Here is a 19186-nt window from a genome sequence, read left to right as displayed (position 1 = left end):
TCACCTCCATCTGCTTATAGAACACACACACACACACACACACACACACTTCTTTAAGGGACTTCAGTTCTTATAAACCAAAACAAAATATAAAAACTGCTAGTAAATTTCTAAAGCAAATGTCATTATTTCACATGCAAAAAAAATAAACTAAGTACTAATCTGGGGCAGCCATTTCTCACTCCTATTTTTACTCACAAATATTCAAATGATTACGAATACAGTATTTTTTGAAAATCAAAATATCAAATATTCTAGTTTAGAAGGGTCAAAGTCTACACGGACCATCACTGCTCAAAAGCAATGATTTCTAAGCATTTCAGATGGGCAACACCCTGCTATGGGATCACGGACAAGGAACGGCAAGGTCATTAAAACAATTCCTCTGACCTTATCTCATGTCATTTCCCATCCCCCATCCTGTGAGCTAAGGATGGAGGTAATTTAAAGCTTGGTAAATCTGGATTTAAGACAGTAAGATTCCAAGGTACACAACTACCTCCGGAGACTTGATTACAGCTAAATTCTTGGCATTTTCTATTGCTCCTCCCCCATCTGTTGGAATGTCAACAGCTTTTTAAGACATAGACCAGAAAAAAAAAAAAAATACTGTGAAGCCAGAATTAAAACAGTAATTTAAGGTAGCCAGGTTCCTATTTTGTTTCACTTTATAATATTCAATAACCTCAAAAACACAACCTTGAAAATGTGCTCTCTCACTTAGTAGGGAAGACAAACAGTGACACTGCTACTACACTTATTTATTAAAAACTAATAAGGTTCTTAAATCTAAGGAAGGGAATATATGAATACTCCCTTCAGTAAAGTAAAATGTGTTCACAAATGAGAAAAAAAAAAACCCAAACCCTTACGAGATAATTACATCAATTATATGTTACCTAAAAAGGGTTAAATCATCCGTACTAATATTACTCTTAGAAAGTATTGCATTTTTACCCTAAAATGCTTTCCAAAGTACTCTCAAAACCTGGTTCTGCCTGTTGGAGCTCCAGCATGCCCCCTTCCAGATTCCGGGTCAGAGCAAGTCCATTCACGTGTGCCTTTGACTGTTCAACAATTGAAGGAAGAGGCATGACTACACAGGTGTCCTGCCACTTAGGATAACCAGGCATTTAGACTGTATAAATCCACTCTCACTAGAGAGGCCGGACACATCAATTAGATTCACATCTGCTAACTTGCTCTATGCCTGACAGGGATCCAACCCTCAAAGAGCTCATGCCTCGTGGGAGGAGAGACACACATTTCTCATCATAATAAAAGACGGCCTGAGATGGGTCATTGTGAAGGTGTAAAGGACACACAGTCGAATCACAGAGGAGGGAACGATTATCTAGCTGTGGGTGTAGTGATGAGCTGGGCTGAAGACAGATGAGCAGACAGGAGGAGGAGGGATGTGAATTCCTAGCAAGTACGTGACATTTCCGGAGAAAGGCAATAGTCTAGGATGGTCTTTGGTGACCCAACTTATTCTCCCCAGCTCACAGTGGAGATGCAGGGAGGGCTTCAGGGCAAGAAAGGGACATTTTGTATTAATGGCATTTTGTATTAATTGTATTAATGGTGAAGACAACCAGATCCTTTCACAAGTACAACTCCGGTATTGGTGTGAAAGATGAATTCCAGAGAGAAGAGACAGGAAGTGGGAATTGGATTTAAAGGGTAATTAAATTGTCAGGGAAAGAGATTGCATGAGAGCCTGAACCCAGAAGGAAGGGCCTGGAAGAGGAGCCTGAAAAGGCAGGAGCGCTGGAAAATAGAAGACAGTTTTGTGTGTGCCTTGGGGACATCTATCATTTCCCAGTTATACATACGGCAGGAGCTCTTGAATAAGGAAAAGGAAATACATAATATGAAATACTTTGCAGCCCCTAAATCCAAAGATATTACTGCTGGTGAGGAGAGATATATAAGCAGCCTCTTAGGATTTTATAATATTTTATCCCCATGATTCACATGAAAATCCAGTCAGTAAAATCAATAATGGAAAAAAGAAATACCCATTTCATGTATTTTCAAATGTTCTGTCACCTGGAAGGGGTACAGTAGTTTTTTAAAAGTAACAATGAATATTTTACCTCATAAGTACAGGAATGGAGGTTATTGCTTTGGCATGGCACAAATAAAAAGAATTTAAGAATGTATTTGGGCATGACACAATGAATAAGAATACGTAGGTCCAAGCTCTACATGCACAAAAGGAACCAGCTATGGAGACAAAGGAAATGCAGGCAAATGAGGAAAAACACTGCAATGCCAACAAATAACAGAAAACTAAAATTCGCACACAACTAACAGCCTCTTACAAATATTGAAGGCTAGCAGAAAAAAGCAAGCACATAGCCATGAAAACACTTTCAAAGTTTAAATATGCTGTATCAATGAAAGATGTTATTAAGTAGTGGGATTCACTTCCAAACTCTATCTGGACTATGGATTTAAATGTCCCTCACACAGTTCCAATATCATTTGTTTCCATAGTGTGGGGAAAAATGATTAGAATTAGCAATATTTGTCAATTTTTCTTGTCTAATTTGTATGTACAAGGATCCACTGTTAATATTAGCTGCCCCCAGGAAAGAAAATGGTATTGGGGAAGGACAGGAACTCTAAATGTTCACTGTAAGTATTTCTGTGGTATTCATTTATTCACAATGTGTAAGCTTCAAGTACTACTCATATAATGAAAAATGCATTTTAAAAATAAACAAGTTAACTATTTTGTTCCTACGAAACATTATTATGAATTGGCATTGAATCTAAAACCTACTGTGCTTCATGCCTTAAAGACAAAAATAATTAAATGCCTAAAAAATTATATATCAGGTCATCGAAAAAGGGAAAACAATGATAATCTTCAAATAAATATTTATTATAATTATCTAATAATTTGAGGGGTGGAATTTAAAGTTTTCCCAAGTAAATCATGAGTAGTTAAGTAACCAGCAATTCCTACAAAGCAAAAAAAAGGAGTTTTCTTTTGAATTTAAGATAAAACATGTATTTCAATGAAGGAGTTATACAATTAAGAAATATAGATACTGTATTCCTTAACTACAATCTTGCAGTTAGTATACAAGAAGCAAATAAAAAAATTACTGGACATTACAAATCTGCTACTGTAACAACAAACACCTAAATATCCAGACACACATATTTGATGTTGGATATTTTTAATGGAAATAAATATTTCCAAGTGACCACTTTTAGTGCCTGGATTTGCTACATTAATAGCAAAAACCCACCAAAGCTTAAAGCTGGATTACTATAACCACAGGACTCTTTTGTGTTTTGGGAGAATATTTATTCTCTTTAAGCTCCATATTGAAATAGTAGCATACATTTAGCTAACCCTAAGATATACTTTTAAGAGTCAAAAGAAGACTAACTCTGAGGTTAATCTCCATTTACACTTCGGACTTAAATCTGAAAACAAAGGGATGATCTTTTGAAACGATGGGGAATGTTTAATCTGGCATTGCTAAACTTTGGCACTACTGACATTTGGAGCCAGATGATTATTTTGTTGTGAGGCTGTCCTGTACATGGTGGGATGTTTAGCTGCATCCCTGGCCTCTACCCACTGGAAGTCTTCTCCCACAGTTCTGACAGCAGAAATGCCTCCAGAAATTAACAAGTATCCTCTGGAGGGTAAAATCACCCCGGTTGAGAATCACTGATAATACAATGCTGGGACCATAACCAAAAACTTTAGAATTATAGAAAAGGTCAATGCTCATTTTGAAAGCTGGGAACAATTACAACTCATAATACACAATGAGAAGTGGGACCATCACAAAGTAAAATGGGCCGGGCATGGTGGCTCATGTCTGTAATCCTAGCATTTTGGGAGGCCGAGGAGGGCAGATCACCTGAGGTCAGGAGTTTGAGACCAGCCTGGCCAACATGGCGAAACTTCATCTCTACTAAAAATAAAACCTTAGCCGGGCATAGTGGCATGTGCCTGTAGTCCCAGTTACTCGGGAGGCTGAGGCAAGAGAATTGCTTGAACCCGGGAGGCTGAAGTTGCAGTGAGCCAAGATCGCACCATGGCACTCCAGCCTGGGGCAACAGAGCAAGACTCCATCTCAAAAAAAAAAAGTAAATGAGTCAAAAACACTAAGCCACACAAAACACATTTCTCTCCATAATTACTGGTTTATTTGAATGAGATCTCCATCCAGAACTGCACTTACACCTAGAGAAAAACTGCCTCCTGTCACTACCATCACACACAGCTACCCACACACACACACAACCCCTCCATCTGTATCTTCTGCTGATCATTCATTGGAACTACCCATTAGTTCCTGAGTCAAAGAACGCCCCTCCAAATTCAGTGGTCCACTCAGAGAATCTGGCTGGATCCCTTCCACACTAATCTGTGAGGTCTTCCAGCTCCTCTTCTACCACGTGTTCTCTGACTTTGATTTTCAAAACATACATTTTCATCAATTTTTGTCTTCGCTTTCAATCTTTTCACTTTTTGGGGGCAACATTCCTTATGCAAATGTGCTTAGCATCTAAATCCAAATCTATATATATTTAGATCTAGATCCAAATATATGTAGATATAATATTTAGATGTAGATTCAAATATATGTAGATATATGTATTGTATCTACATATATTTGGATCTACATCTAAATATATATAGATTCGGATTTAGATTCTCTCTATATAAATATAGATGTATATGCATATATACAGAGACATCTCTCTATATATATGGATATATATCTACACATATTTGGATTTAGCTTCCAAGAGAATCTATATATATATAGATAGATAGATAGATAGATAGATAGATAGATAGATAGATATACAGAGATATATCCAAATCTAAATCTCCTATTGCTAATTTCATTTCATTCACTGAAAAATATTGATTGGATGCCTTCTCTGTGCCAGGCATTGCTCTAGTTAAGAGTACATCTTGGCATACATCGGTGAATAAGAAATTTAAAAAAGACAAAGATCCCAGACTGATTGGGAAAAAAAAAAAAAAAAAAAAAAGACCAAGGTAAGCAGTCACTGGAGGATAGGAAGCCTTGCGGGGAGAGAGTGTGATTGGTTCATTCTCCACCCAGAACTTTCCTATTAAAATACCAGGTGACCTGGAAACTCTGCTTCTCCATCTTTCTCACAGGCAGAATGTTAAAATCTGACACTGACTTCTATTGACATTGACTCTCTCCTTATACGTCCTCACACTTATCCTTTCCTCTTAAACTTTATCACTGCTGCATCTGTCAACATTTTCAGGTATAGTGAAGGATCCTGCTTCTGAATTTTCATGTCCCTGGAACAATTTGCCTTCCCACTCTGACACTGTCGATGGCCTGTCTCTGACTTTTGACTTCAAATGTCAAAAACCTGCAAAAAGTAGTTTCATGTATTCAGCAATTTACTACTACCTGGGCTATTTCTACCACCCCAACCAAGTTACTACTATAATCTAATCAACAGTCTGTATTTCACACAGGCCCTCCATGCCTGAAACATTATTTTGACCATTTTTAAGCAATTTTCTCTTATCTTCAAGGTCCAGTTTACTCTACTTTTGACTTTGCTTCCAGGCAAAAGGAAATAAATGTGCTCTCCAGCACATTAAAAGTACACCTTTGATAAGTCCCAACTTAAATACATAATAAATGTGGGTCTAGAAAGAATGTAAAATATTTAAATAATAAATATGTGAATCTTATAATTACTATTTACCCCGTAATAAATTTAAACTCCCAGTGGCCTCTGGATTTACCTCAAAAGCTCTGAGTTTGAGAGCAATTTCTTCAAGCAAATGCAGATCTTTGGAAACCAAGACCTTTAGCTTGTTCCACTTTCCTTGCACATCATCAAATTCTTGCTTATATAATTTTTCTACATCAGGATGAACATTTTTCTCCAGAGCCTTTGTTTCTTCTGCAAGTTTATGTAATGCAGGTTTCTGATTCTCAAGCATTTCATCAAGGGCCTGGAAAAAGTTTTAAAAGATTAAAAATATGCACAAAAATGTGTCTGCACAGATACAGTAAAATGGGCTATATAAAGTCAAAAGTCACTTTAAAATGCATTAGAAAGCATTTTTATCTAAAAAGAACAGTGGGTGGGAGTGTGAATTAGTTCAACCATTGTGGAAGACAGTGTGGTGATTCCTCAAAGACCTAGAACCAGAAATACCATTTGACCCAGCAATCTTACTGGGTATATACCCAAAGGAATACAAATCATTCTGTTATAAAGATATATGCACACTATGTTCATTGCAGCACAATTCACAATAGCAAGGACAAGGAATCAACCCAAATGCCCACCAATGACAGACTAGTTAAAGAAAATGTGGTACATATAAACCATGGAATACTATGCAGCCATAAAAAGGAACAAGATCATGTCCTTTGCAGGGATATGGATGGAGCTGGAAGCCATTATCCTCAGCAAACTAATTCAGAAACAAACAAACAAAAAAAAACAAATACCGTATATTCTCACTTATAAGTGGGAGCTGAATAATGAGAACATATGGACACATGGTGGGGAAAACACACACTGGGGTTTGTTGGAGGGTGGGGCCTGGTAGGAGGGAAAGCATCAGGAAGAAGAGCTAATGGATGCTGGGCTTAATACGTAGTGCAGCAAACTACCATGACACACGTTTACCCATTTAACAAACCTGCACATCCTGCACAAGTACCCCTGAACTTAAAAATTGGAAATCAAAAAACAAAACAAAACAAAACATGAAAAACTCATGAAAAAAATAGGCATAATCACAAAAATTAAAGCTTTTTCTTCATGAGTTGTGTGTGGGCAATACAGTGTATTCTCAACACTAAAAACCAAGGGAACAGCAAACCCAGTGTGGGCCAAGTGTGCAGTGCTCAATGGCTGCTCTCCTTTTCACCTAATAGCGCGGAGCCATAAGGCTACACAACTAAATGACCACGGAAACATTCCTATTCGATGCAGAAAAAAGTATACATCAACACGTCAACTGATAGTCCTCATTTCATAAAGATATTTTAGCAGATTTTATGAACAGGTTGAGAATTTTAAACTAATCACAGCAGAAGGAGAAAATATGCTTTTCTTCTATGAAAAAATATTTAATAACTGTATTTTCTTTTATGTGAGGTCAAACTAACCCTCAAATCATAAACAAATTTTTGGACCAATGATGAACAAAACTGACCAACTTTTTTTTTAATCTCTGAAAAAACATTTCAAAATATGTAAGAGGAGATATTAGAAGAAGCGCTAGAGTTCTAACATGGAAAATATATGTTACCTTTTTTTCTTGCAGGGCCTTCTCCACCTTGGCAAGATCATTAAGGACATTCAGAGACACCTGGGCCTTATTTTCTGAATCATTTAGCACATCTTTCAGTGTTTTCAGTGTTTCCAGATATGCATGTCCAGGTTGGCCCTTCAATTCTGTTTATTTAAAAATATTTAGTTTGAGAAAATCATGTTAGGGACCCAATATTATTACATAGACCATTATCCTAAATGAATTCCAATACATGGCAAAGGAGACCCCATGATTACAATGTAAAAGGGTCTCTGTTAATTAACAACATAGATCATTCCATTGGCATTTCTGAGAGTCAGACAGTGACTTCATTCCTGCAGATGTTGACGTTTGAAATATTAACTAACCCACTACAATTTTTCTTCATTTCTTCATGATGAAATGTCTCTCTGAAGACGGAACAACAATGTCCCTTTTGTCCCATATAATCTCCTCTTCCTTAACAGCTACACAAAGAATAAAAGAAAACAAAGATCCCTTCAACCAGTCTTGCTGTAAGCTCCACTGTGTAGACAAACCCAGGTCCAGAGTGGAGGAGATTATATGGAAATACTGCCACCATGCTGTCCAGGTACCCTGAGAAATAACGACTGAACAGCCAGCTGGAACAGTGTCTACCTCAGTCACTAATGTAAAAATATCGTAGAAGTAACACTTGTGTGGAAAGGAAGGGAGTCTCTTGAAGCACAAAGAGGTGAAACCAACTAGCAGCAAAAGTTAAACTGCCTACTGATCCTTGTCAAAAGTGAAAGCACAGCTTGTACCAATAAGTGGAGAAAGAGGTACCCTCAAAGATGTATTTCACATAACTGAATTCAAGGAACAAAGACATGCTGTCCGGATGCACTTTCAGAAGAAAGGCAACACGACACATTTGCCTAGCATGCACACATACAAACACTTCCAGTCATGACCCAATCTACAATTGCTGCAGTTAGGCTGGGTTACATGTGGAAAGTTTCAGTGTGCACTACTCAAAATAATAATGCACAGTGCAACACAGTTCCTAACTCAAATGGCAGCTAGGAAGTAAATAGTGTAACGTAGGAGGGATGAGCTTTCAAAACCTTTAACAGTGAACCTTCCAAAACCAAGTGTATTCCAAAAGTAAGAACTCTAAAATTTCTCTGAGTCTGATAGTGGAATATGATTTCTTTTAAAAGAGAGTATGGGACTGCTAAAACTTTAACTATTTTGAGGAAACAGAAGGGATCATTCATTTTAATCCTCCTAGCAATGATATTAAGTGGCCTCCTCAACCAAAGGAAGAAATTGCACCTGTTTCTCCAAAAAAAAAAAAAAAAAAAAAACTCTTTAAAAATCATTATATCCAGGTCAGGTACAATGGCTGACACCTGTTATTCCTGTTATTTTGGGAGGCTAACATCTGTTATTTTGGCTAACACCTGTTATTTTGGGAGGCTGTTATAACACCTGTTATAACGGCTAACACCTGTTATTTTGGGAGGCTGAGGTGGGAAGATCACTTGAGCCCAGGAGTTCTAGACCAGCATGGACAACATAGCTAGACCCCAGCTCCACTAAAAATAAAAAACCAGCCAGGCATGGTGGTGCATGCCTGTAGTCCCAGCTACTCAGTAGGCTGAGGCAGAAGGACCACTGAAGCCCAGGAGATCAAGACTGCAGCTATGATTGCACCACTGCTCTCCAGCCTGGGTGACAGAGTGAGACCCTGTTGCTACAAAAAAAAAAAAAAATTATTATTATATCCTACTGACACAATTTTAGAGAATGTGAAACTTGTTTGTATGTTTACAAAAAGGTGTGAATCTGGAAAAGAATCTGAATACAGAAGACTTTAAGACTTTGAACAATACAGGCACAAAGGAAAATGGAGAAGGTTGGTGCAAAGCAAGCAAGTGTACTCAAGTTCTAAATGTTGGGAGTCATGTTTACATTAAGACAAACTGAGAGAGGAGATATTAAAATTGTTGGGTTTACCATTCTCTAGCTGTTGTTGACGATCCTCTAAAGCCTGTTGTACAGCTTGGTAGCGGCCCAGAAAGCTATCGAAGCCCCGCTGCACAAAATCTGGGGCAGAAGGCTGAGACTTCAGGGCCGAGCAGCTTGCACGAGCCATTTCAATTTTGGGGTGGAGGCCAAGAAGATTTGTCAATTCCCACTAAGGAAGAGAAAATATGGTCACACAACTCACTGAAGATGAACATCCTCAAAGGAAGTTAATCAGGGCAGCATTAACTTAAAGTTCATGATACGAGAAGCCCTCCTTAACTCTGGGACTGCATATAGAATTCCTCCACGTTCCAGACGGTTGGCTCCTTACCTGACAGGAATCCTTCAAGCTTGGCAAGGACTGCCAGGAAGATTCAGAAACAGAAGTGTGTTTTACCCACTCCTCCTTTGTCTTGATGACCTTTTCAAGCTCATCAAGCTGCTTGAAATAAGCATTTATGTCTTCCTGTAGCTGAATCTTTCTTTCCAGATCTTCCAAATGTTGAGATACATTCTTCCATTCTGATAAAACCTTCTCCAGAACATTTTTTATTTCTTCAGTAGGAAGGCCTTCTATGCAGACATGAAAAACAAGCAAACAGTCTATATATTACAAAATGTGTCTTGAATTTATTCTAAACATTCTAACATTCAGAATAGAGAGGCAATGTCACACATAATGATCACTTTCTTAAGTCCCTTTTAATACAACAACAAAAATTTATAATGATGCACTTAAAAATAATTATGTTTATTTCAATTCCTTGACCAAAGAAGAAACACATTATAAAATAACGATTCAGGAGCAGTGCGGATATTGCAAAAGACACATCAGTAGAACTTCAGCCACTGCCTTTTCTAGATAATATATGTTTCCATCCATGCCATGCTTCTACTCTGCTAGTTTGTCACCTGAACCAGTGAAATAAGATCAACTACTTTGATCTGTCCAGGCCCAACTTCAGAAAGAAGACCCTTTGTCCTAGGAAAAAAAGACAGCTGGCTAGAAAAACTAGGAGGCAGCTCAGGTCTTGGTGACCAAAGCACAGCGTCATATAAATTAAGAAATGAATGGCGAGGATGCCTTATGCTGGGAAGCAACCTGGTGAGTACAGGAATATTAAGCCGGCAGCCAGGCTCTAGAAGCATCAGCAAGCCCACTGGGGACCTTGCATATAAATAAGCAAATACCAAAAGACTGAGGCAGCAATAAGATGATCTACTTTAGAAACACATCAGGGAAAACAATGCCACCATTTTTATTACTGAAATCTTATCATTTTATTTGTCCAACATTTTTGAAAAGTAGAGAATGTTCCTAAAAATAATAAAGTCATACATAATAATAGGTTTTATCATAGTCCTCCCCTTAATCTAAAAGACCTTCAAATCCTCTAAAATGACCATGAAAAAGTATGGGAAATCTTCAAAGGAATCTTTCTATTCGGAGGAGAACATGCATACCGAAAGGATGGCTTCACATTTTTATTGAGTAGGAAAGCAATAAAACAACCCTGCTTTATAAACATATGTAATCAAAATCCAGGATAATGAGAGCTTGAACTAAAAAAAAAAGGCATAAAAACAAAAAGTCATGTATGATCCACAGACAATGCAACTTTGAAAATTTTTATAATTTTATAATACACTGTGTCTACTGAAAATCATAAATGGGGGCATATCATGCTGTCATTTGAATGTGTCACCTATGTCAACTGCAGAAGTTCACTGTTCACCACCATCTCTCAGGTAAGAGAATATGAGACATAAGCAAAGCATTCACACCACAAGCCATGCTGCGTTATCCCTGTTAATGGGGAGAGTATACAAAACAAATCACCATTTTCCTAATAATATGAACAATGGAGATATGGGTCGTGCCCCTGCCCCGTCATTTCTATTCTAGGCAGGCAAAGGAATAGTAACACCAACCACATCATCTTTATGTTGGACAATTCATACTAATCAAGGAAGAAAATTAAGTAGGTAAATAAAATGTCTGAGATGGAAAATTATCACTACTCATCTAGAAAACTGGAAAGAGGTGCTCACTTCAAGAACAAGGGCAGTTAAAACAACTTCAGTTATTTTTTCACTGACAATGTCTTACAAGCCATTCATTTTGCCTCTAAACCAATTTTAAACATCTGAATCTCCCTTTCTCTAATCCTGAGATATTGCTGGTTACAGTGATGCCCGGTAATGATTCAAGCACAATTTACATCTTATAAAAGGAAAACTTCACATTGTCTTTAAAAATAGTTGTTTTACTCCCAGAGATCCAGAGTTTAAAATTTTCTATTTCTATAAAACACAGAGTTCTTAGAAGGTGACTAGTCAAAAGGCAAAATCAACAGCATATCACTTTATTAATTGTCTAAAAGAGAGAAAATAGAACACATTCCTGCCACTCAGTCTCACTTGACTTTACACTTCTCAGTCTATCACTATTGGAATCAAGGGAAATGTTTACAAAACATAGGACCTTCACCAAACTTCATAGGCTTTTATGCTTAGGCAACCACAATGGGCATTGATTCATAAAGCCACATTATCCAGATGCCCAACTACTGTATTTTATTAGGTGAGGATCTCTAGGAACAAGATAAGCTAAACAAAGAAAACCAAGTATATCAGCTATGAAAGTCAAATGAAACACACTATTTCATTTATTTATTTTTATTTTATTATTATTATTATTATTATTTTGAGACAGAGTCTTGCTGTGTCACCAGGCTGGAGTGTAGTGGTGCGATCTCAGCTCACTGCAACCTCCGACTCCCTGGTTCAAGTGATTCTCCTGCCTCAGCCTCCTGAGTAACTGAGACTACAGGCATGTGCCACCATGCCCAGCTAATTTTTGTATTTTTAGTAGAGACAGGGTTTCACCATGTTGGCCAGGATGGCGTTGATCTCCTGACCTCGTGATCCACCCACCTCGGCCTCCCAAAGTTCTGGGATGACAGGCGTGAGCCACTGCGCCCAGCCTCAAGCTGTTTTATTTTCTAAAAATGTTTCTATGTTCTATGAGATACCTCAAAACTTACGTAAAATGCATTAGGCAGGAAAGACCTATCAGAATTGGCTATGGTGGGCTTTTTGATGGAACTGGTTTCAGAAAAACAGTGACGTGATTATTCAAACATGGGTTTTACTGAAGAATTTGACATGCCTCCCTAACTGAACTGGAACACACAGACTTTATTCAGTTCAGCTCCCCCATTTCTCAGCTTCCCACTGTTGTCCTAAAAAAATTTTTTTTAATAGATGCATCTTTAAAACAAAAAAGAATTAGGGTCCTCTAATGAATGCATTTCTAATTCCACCAATGCTTGAAAAAAAATGGTAATACAAACTATAAAAGGTTTCCTATGAAATTGGACAAGCATAAATTAGGTGACAAAAGCCCCATGTCATCTATTCTCCAGTGTTGCCTTTGGCCTTTTGCAAGTAGCACTTTCATGTGAACTCAATGTCCAGAATGTGTCTAGTTAGGACCCGTTTACAGTAAAATTTTATGGACCAAAGCCTATAGTCAGCTAATAAACTAATAGTCACCTGATAAACTAACAGCTAAGAGTCAGCTAATAAACTCCCTCATTTTCCAGACACCAAGGCAAAGAAACAAGGGTTCCAAGACTTTCCCAAGGATAAGAAACTAGAAAAGGACAGGAGAATCCAAGTTCGCCCATTCCCCCAATCACTGTTATTCTCACTATAACATCACCTCGCACCAACTTCTCATCTACATCAAGTCTCCCCCATCTTCATAATTCTGCCACACTGCTGAAAACCCGACAGAAATGGGAGTAAATTCAGTACACAGATTCAAGAAGTTATCCCATATTCACATCAGATAAAGTCAGAGTCACCAGGTACAATGCTGAGGTAGAAGCAGAAAATCTATGCTTATAAAGGAAATAAATTTAACATCCAATGCATTGTAATTATTGAATGAACCAGCATCTCAAGGGAAGTTATCATCTGTTTGTGTCTCTGGATCTCTTCAAGTAAATACTGGAAAGAGTAACCTCCAAGTGGGATGCCCACAGGCAGGACAACTAAGACAATCTGCTAGAATGGATTTTGAAAGAAAATATTAAATACTATTCTATTTAATTTATTTAAAGAAATTAACCTTTATTAATAATATATGGCTTGATAATACATTTGCATAATTTCAAAATAAATGGACATACACTGTCCACATGGTATACATTCCATATTTTGTGTGTATGTGTATATATCTATATATGTTTGTGCATGTATATATGTTTCTGTGTGTTCGTGTGCATGTGTGCATGTGTGTATACACATATCCAGTATACATACTAAATAAATAAACATATTTGTTAAAGGCTGGAGGCAAAATAATCTAAGGTCAAAACAACATGAATAGTTGTTTTCTGGAGGGAGGAAGGTGACTAACCCAAAAGAGAAATTTCTGGAAAGGTGGAAATTTTCTACATAGTGATGTGTGTGTGTGTAGGTTACACAGGTGTATCTATTTGTCAAAACAGCACAGCTAAGTCATGTATTTCAATGTAAGTAAATTTTACTTCCAAGAAAACTGTAAAAACAGTAATAATTGAGAGGCTGAGGAACGAGTAAAGGTATAGATAATTCAAGAATGGCAGAATATTGTCAATTATTGAACTAGGTAACTGATACAAGGAAGTGCATGATAGTATTCTATTTGCTTTTATATAGTTATATTTTCCATAACAAAAAGTCAAACAATAAAAAATTAAATGCTACTGCTTTGAAGATTCTTGTCAAACTAATATTCCTAATTCTGTATAGGTATCTGTACAGGTGTCAAGGAGAGCTACAGCAGCCTTCCAAAGTGCTTACCATTATTAGACCAACGTACATGGAGTGCAAGAAATGTCTTTCAACATTTCTCTAGAACAAAGAGAGACTCGTATGCAAAACTGCACACCAAGAATATTAATCTTTAGCTTATTCTGAGTCACTGGGAGCTACAGTGAAAAAAAAAAAGTCTTGGGAGCACTTAAAAATTTCATATATAAGTAACACCTTATCAAACTTAACTATAAAAATACTGTCATAAATAAATATAATGCATTAAAAGTTATCAAAAATCAAATACCCTTAATGAATTTAATGTAACTTCATTTCCCAAATGTTGCCAAGTAAAGTTTTCTTTTGCTACCACCTGCAAAACAAATTCCCAATATATAAACCCAAAGGATACAGTTTTAAAATGTACTATGCTAGTGGGTTTTAACTGTTCTGCTAATCAGGGTGTCCAGCCCCCACCGCATACAAAATCAGAACGACTTTGCTTTTATCTGTTTTTTTACAATCAGCTTCAGAATAAAATTTCATTTTTAAAGATTCTGCTGCCTAAAAACATTTTTGAAAACCATTTATCTAGCCAAAAGAGGATTCGAGTATTAAAGCAAAATATTTAATAGGGCAAACTGTAATATTATTCGATGCCACCATCTGAAAAATATGGGGAAAAAAAAAAATCAAGGATCTTACCTTTTCCCATTTGCTCCATAAGGATTTGTCCAGTTTGGTTTAATTCATCTGCTCTGGGGATTCTTTCTCTCTGTTCTTTTTCTAATGCCTGCAAATGAAGTCTCAATATAAGAATATTGCAAACTTTCTTCTCAATATAATGTTGCTGTTTTAAATGTTTACGTTTATTGTCCCTCCTACATTCTTTTTAAATCTGAAAAGGTAAATTCAAACGTAATCACAGCAACTAAAAAGCATTGGTTTCTTTTATAAGAAAAAAAAAATGTACATGATAATTATAAGGTCCTATCAGAAGGAAATAATTAAAATTATGTTTTAGATCCAGGATATCTATTCACATACATACCCTGAGTATGCCACACCATAAAAATAATGGTTTGAGTCAAAAGAATTGAATGTGTTATGACAGAGGTTGCTGAACAAAAATTAACTAATAAGAAAAAAGGATAGGCTTGGCACAGTGGCTCACACCTGTAATCTCAACACTTTGGAAGGCTGAGGGGGGTGGATCACTAGAGGTCAGGAGTTTGAGACCAGCCTGGCCAACATGGTGAAACCCCATCTCTACTAAAAATACAAAAATTAGCCAAGTGTGGTGGCAAGTTCCTATAATCCCAGCTGCTCGGGAGGCTTAGGCATGAGAATTGCTTGAACCCGGGAGGCAGAGGTTGCAGTGAGCTGAGATCGCGTCACTGCACTCCAGCCTGGGCAACAGAGCAAAACTCCCATCTCAAAAGAGAGAAAACAGGAAAAATGGATAGAAATATTTTGAGGCTCAGTATTATTTGTTTGCATTATATTAAGTCTAGGGTTTAATGTAAACTTCAAGCACAATCATATTTCATACATAATTTTTAAATAATGAAAATAGAAAATATGCTTTAGAACCCAAACCAAAGTATTTTGTTGGTTTTTTTTTTTTTTCTTTGAGGCAGGTTCTCACTCTGTCACCCAGGCTGGGGTGCAGTGGCACAATGATGGCTCACTGCAGCCTCAACCTCCTGGGCTCAAGGGATCCTCCCATCTCAGCCTCCCGAGTAGCTGGAGTTATAAGTGCAAGCTCATGCCCCACAATTTTTTTTTTTTTTACTTTTTGTAGAGACGGGGTTCTCCCTATGGTGCCGAGGCTGGTCTCAAAACTCCTAGGCTCAAGCAATCCTCCTGCCTTGTGCTGGAATTATGAGCATGAGCCATGGCAAGCCCAGCCCGCATTTTGTTCTTTATGTTTGAGGAATGGCTCTTAATTTCATTATTTTTTTTATCTCTATAGTTTGATATTCCCAAGACAAAATTCTTTCCAGAACTAGTAAGAATGAAGCAAGTAAAATCATGTATACACACACAAACACAAGTATATGTGCACACAACTCAGTATTTGAATTTTCTCCCATTCCTCCATCCCCAACTGATATTTATATATTAACTATTCAAATAGTATCCACCATAACACAATCAAAACTTCTGAGCAACCCATATTACTTCAACCAGACAATCCAGAGAAGAATCCCAATTCTAAATTCTTTACATGTAAGTGCTATCAAATAAATTCAGCTATCCTACTTTGATTTTCACAAAGTTTATTGTGACTAGGTAGAACAACCTTCTTATAGTCAAAGATCAAGGAATATTAGCAAGAGATTCTAAGAAACACCATTTACTTTTGCCTAACCAAGGATCAATGTAAAAGTCATCATCAAACTGGAGAAAAAGGCAATTATCTGCTTTTAACAAGTTGATTTTTTGCTACCTCTTAAGATGGCAGGAGACTAGACTACAAATTCTCCACCCAGGTAATTCATCTGTTGGAACAAGATACTCCTTCACTAAAATAATGGAGGAGGAATGAGGAGGAGGAGGAGGAGGAGGAGGAGGAAGGAGGAGGAGGAGGAGGAGGACGAGGACGAGGACGAGGAGGAGGAGGAGGACGAGGACGAGGAGGAGGAGGAAGAAGGAGGAGGAAGAAGAAAGAAGAAGAAAGAGGAAGAAGAAGAAGAAGAAGAGGAGGAAGAAGAAGAAGAAGAAGAAGAAGAAGAAGAAGAGGAGGAGGAGGAAGAAGAAGAAGAAGAAAAAGAAGAAGAAGAAGTTAATCTTTCCTCAGTTTGCAAGAAAAATAAGGGATTAGAGTAATGCTGACATTTTCTTTGTTTTATATATTTTTTTCCAAATCTTTGGCATCTGTTACTACTTGTCTGAAACAAAATAAATGAACTTCTAGATAAATATTAAATGAAACACAACGGAACGCCAACCACACCTTACATACTTTATCCCCCCAAATATAGTAACAGTTTCTGCCAGTAAAGTTGTTCCTGCGTCACAGGATAGCCTTTAACTTATCAGTATTTTGTGGGACTTGTTCCATGAAGATCACTGTTACTACTAAACTTTCTGCCACCTGAACGTCTTTGACAATTGATTGGTCAGTGATCATTAAAATCATCTATCCATCTTTCAGAACTGTGAGAAGCACATGAAATGACATAACATAGGCCCCACTTCTGGCTTTCCCAACTCTCTGTGCAGAGAAGGCTCTGATAAAGGTGCTCCCAGCTCAACCAACTTCCCCATTCCCCCTGCCCACCCACAATCATCACAATCCGCTTCCATGAGCCACAAGAGCTTTACCAAGTGCTGAATAAAAAGGGTGCAATGGAAAATTATCTTCAATTTCTAAGCCCGCACAGGCAGACACATAAACAGGCAGACATATAAACAAACAATAGCATAAATGCAAGAAGGGCTTTCACGGAGATATGGCCAAAGCCACATGAAGTCAAAAGATTAATCACTGAACTCTTTCTAGTGAGGCTAAGGAAAGCCTCCTGGAGTGGGGACATTTCAACCACACAGAAAGGTGGGCTTAATGGAGGGTCATTATGGACAAAGAAAACAGCTCCCTGTGCTTGGTGTGCCCTAAGCCCTCTTGCAAGTTCGAGCTCAGACCACCTCACCCTCTGGATTTTGAGATTGTAGGGAAGACACCAACAAACCCAGCCTCATCTCAATTCCCATTTCACCCACCACTTTCCAACTTAAACCTTAGATAGTTATGCACATCTTGTTTTTAAAATATCCTCCAAACTCTTTAAAATAAAACTCTACTGCTGATACAAAAACCATTGCAGACTTACACCAGGTGCCCAAACAGTTAATGCAGTAATGTGTAGGAGACGTATAAGCACCAAGGACAAAAAAAGCTCTGCAAGCGCCCATCACACTCTTCAGAAACACAAGTAAGCATGGAAAGCGGCAGGGCTAAATAAATTGTATTTATTTTGTACAAGTCTAAAGAAAATATATTGAAGACACTTTTTGATTTAAAATAGTTTGTTGTATTCCGAAGGCAAAACATCTTCAGAATAATGTTAATATAAAGTCATAAATTATTAGATACCAGATTAAGGGTGATCTAAACTGACTAAAAAGTAGTACCACTAACTGGATCACCAGAAGAAGTATTCCTCACTGTACATCTCAATGATTGACAAAGATGGAAAAAAAAACCCTCCTCCAAATAGGGATCTGATGACAGCTAGCATGAATGGATTCAAAATTCACTACAATGTACTAAAAGCTACCTTCTGCCTACATTTATTTTACAGGAGGCTTTTGAATTCCATAATGTCTTTATGCCAGCAGAAAATCCAGCATGATGAACTATTTTATGCACTAGGATATACGTGGTTCATGTTTTTTACCTTCAACTTCTTTTTCATTTCGGAAGTGTCTTGCATCTTCATATACTCTTTTATCTCTGTGGTCTGAATGGCAGTTTTCGATTTCAAAATCCAGTTCAACAGCTCTGCACTTATAGCATCAAACCTGTTTGAAGATTCAGAGGTGACCATTTGTCATGTTTTCTTCTATTGTTTTACTTGACTCCAGAAAGAGCAACTCAAGTGCTCATCAGGAATATGTTTTTTTATCACTCCCCCAAAAACAGCAACCCAGAAATAGGGTAATCATGCAAAATGAGATCATATATTTACAACTAAAAGTATGAAAAGAGTAATAATATTATAGGGTTAATAAATAATTGAAGAAAATAATTAAATAATTTGTTGTTGTTGTTGTTTCGAGATGGAGTCTTGCCCTGTCGCCGAGGCTCGAGTGCAATAGCACGATCTCGGCTCACTGCAACCTCCACCTCCAGGTTCAAACGATTCTCCTGCCTCAGCCTCCCAAATAGCTAGGATTATAGGTGCCCACCACCATGCCCAGCTAATTTTTGTATTTTTAGTAGAGACAGAGTTTCACCATGTTAGCCAGGCTGACCTCGTGATCCGCCCGCCTTGGCCTCCCAAAGTGCTGTGATTACAGTCATGACCCACCATGCCTGGCCTTAAATAAAAAATTTTAAAACTT

At 37.5% G+C, this 19186-nt stretch overlaps 1 protein-coding gene across 10 annotated transcripts in view; it reads right to left on the bottom strand.

The window, feature by feature from the left end:
• The window catches only part of UTRN (utrophin), a 575792-nt gene that overhangs the window by 389921 nt on the left and 166685 nt on the right, over window positions 1-19186 (bottom strand). For 7 of the 10 annotated variants that reach the window (XM_063666718.1, XM_063666723.1, XM_054489969.2 and 4 more), the window contains 6 exons: window positions 18520-18643; window positions 14822-14909; window positions 9642-9883; window positions 9299-9479; window positions 7313-7458; window positions 5786-5998 (listed from right to left, as the gene is read on the bottom strand). In XM_063666718.1, coding sequence (XP_063522788.1) covers window positions 5786-5998; window positions 7313-7458; window positions 9299-9479; window positions 9642-9883; window positions 14822-14909; window positions 18520-18643 — 994 coding nt within the window. The remainder of the gene's footprint in view (window positions 1-5785; window positions 5999-7312; window positions 7459-9298; window positions 9480-9641; window positions 9884-14821; window positions 14910-18519; window positions 18644-19186) is intronic. The other 3 variants (XM_063666719.1, XM_063666720.1, XM_054489968.2) reach the window with 1 other exon arrangement.

The sequence above is a fragment of the Pongo pygmaeus genome, chromosome 5 (assembly GCF_028885625.2).
Source record: "Pongo pygmaeus isolate AG05252 chromosome 5, NHGRI_mPonPyg2-v2.0_pri, whole genome shotgun sequence".
NCBI lineage: Eukaryota > Metazoa > Chordata > Mammalia > Primates > Hominidae > Pongo > Pongo pygmaeus.
This window is presented reverse-complemented; position numbering and strand designations above follow the sequence as displayed.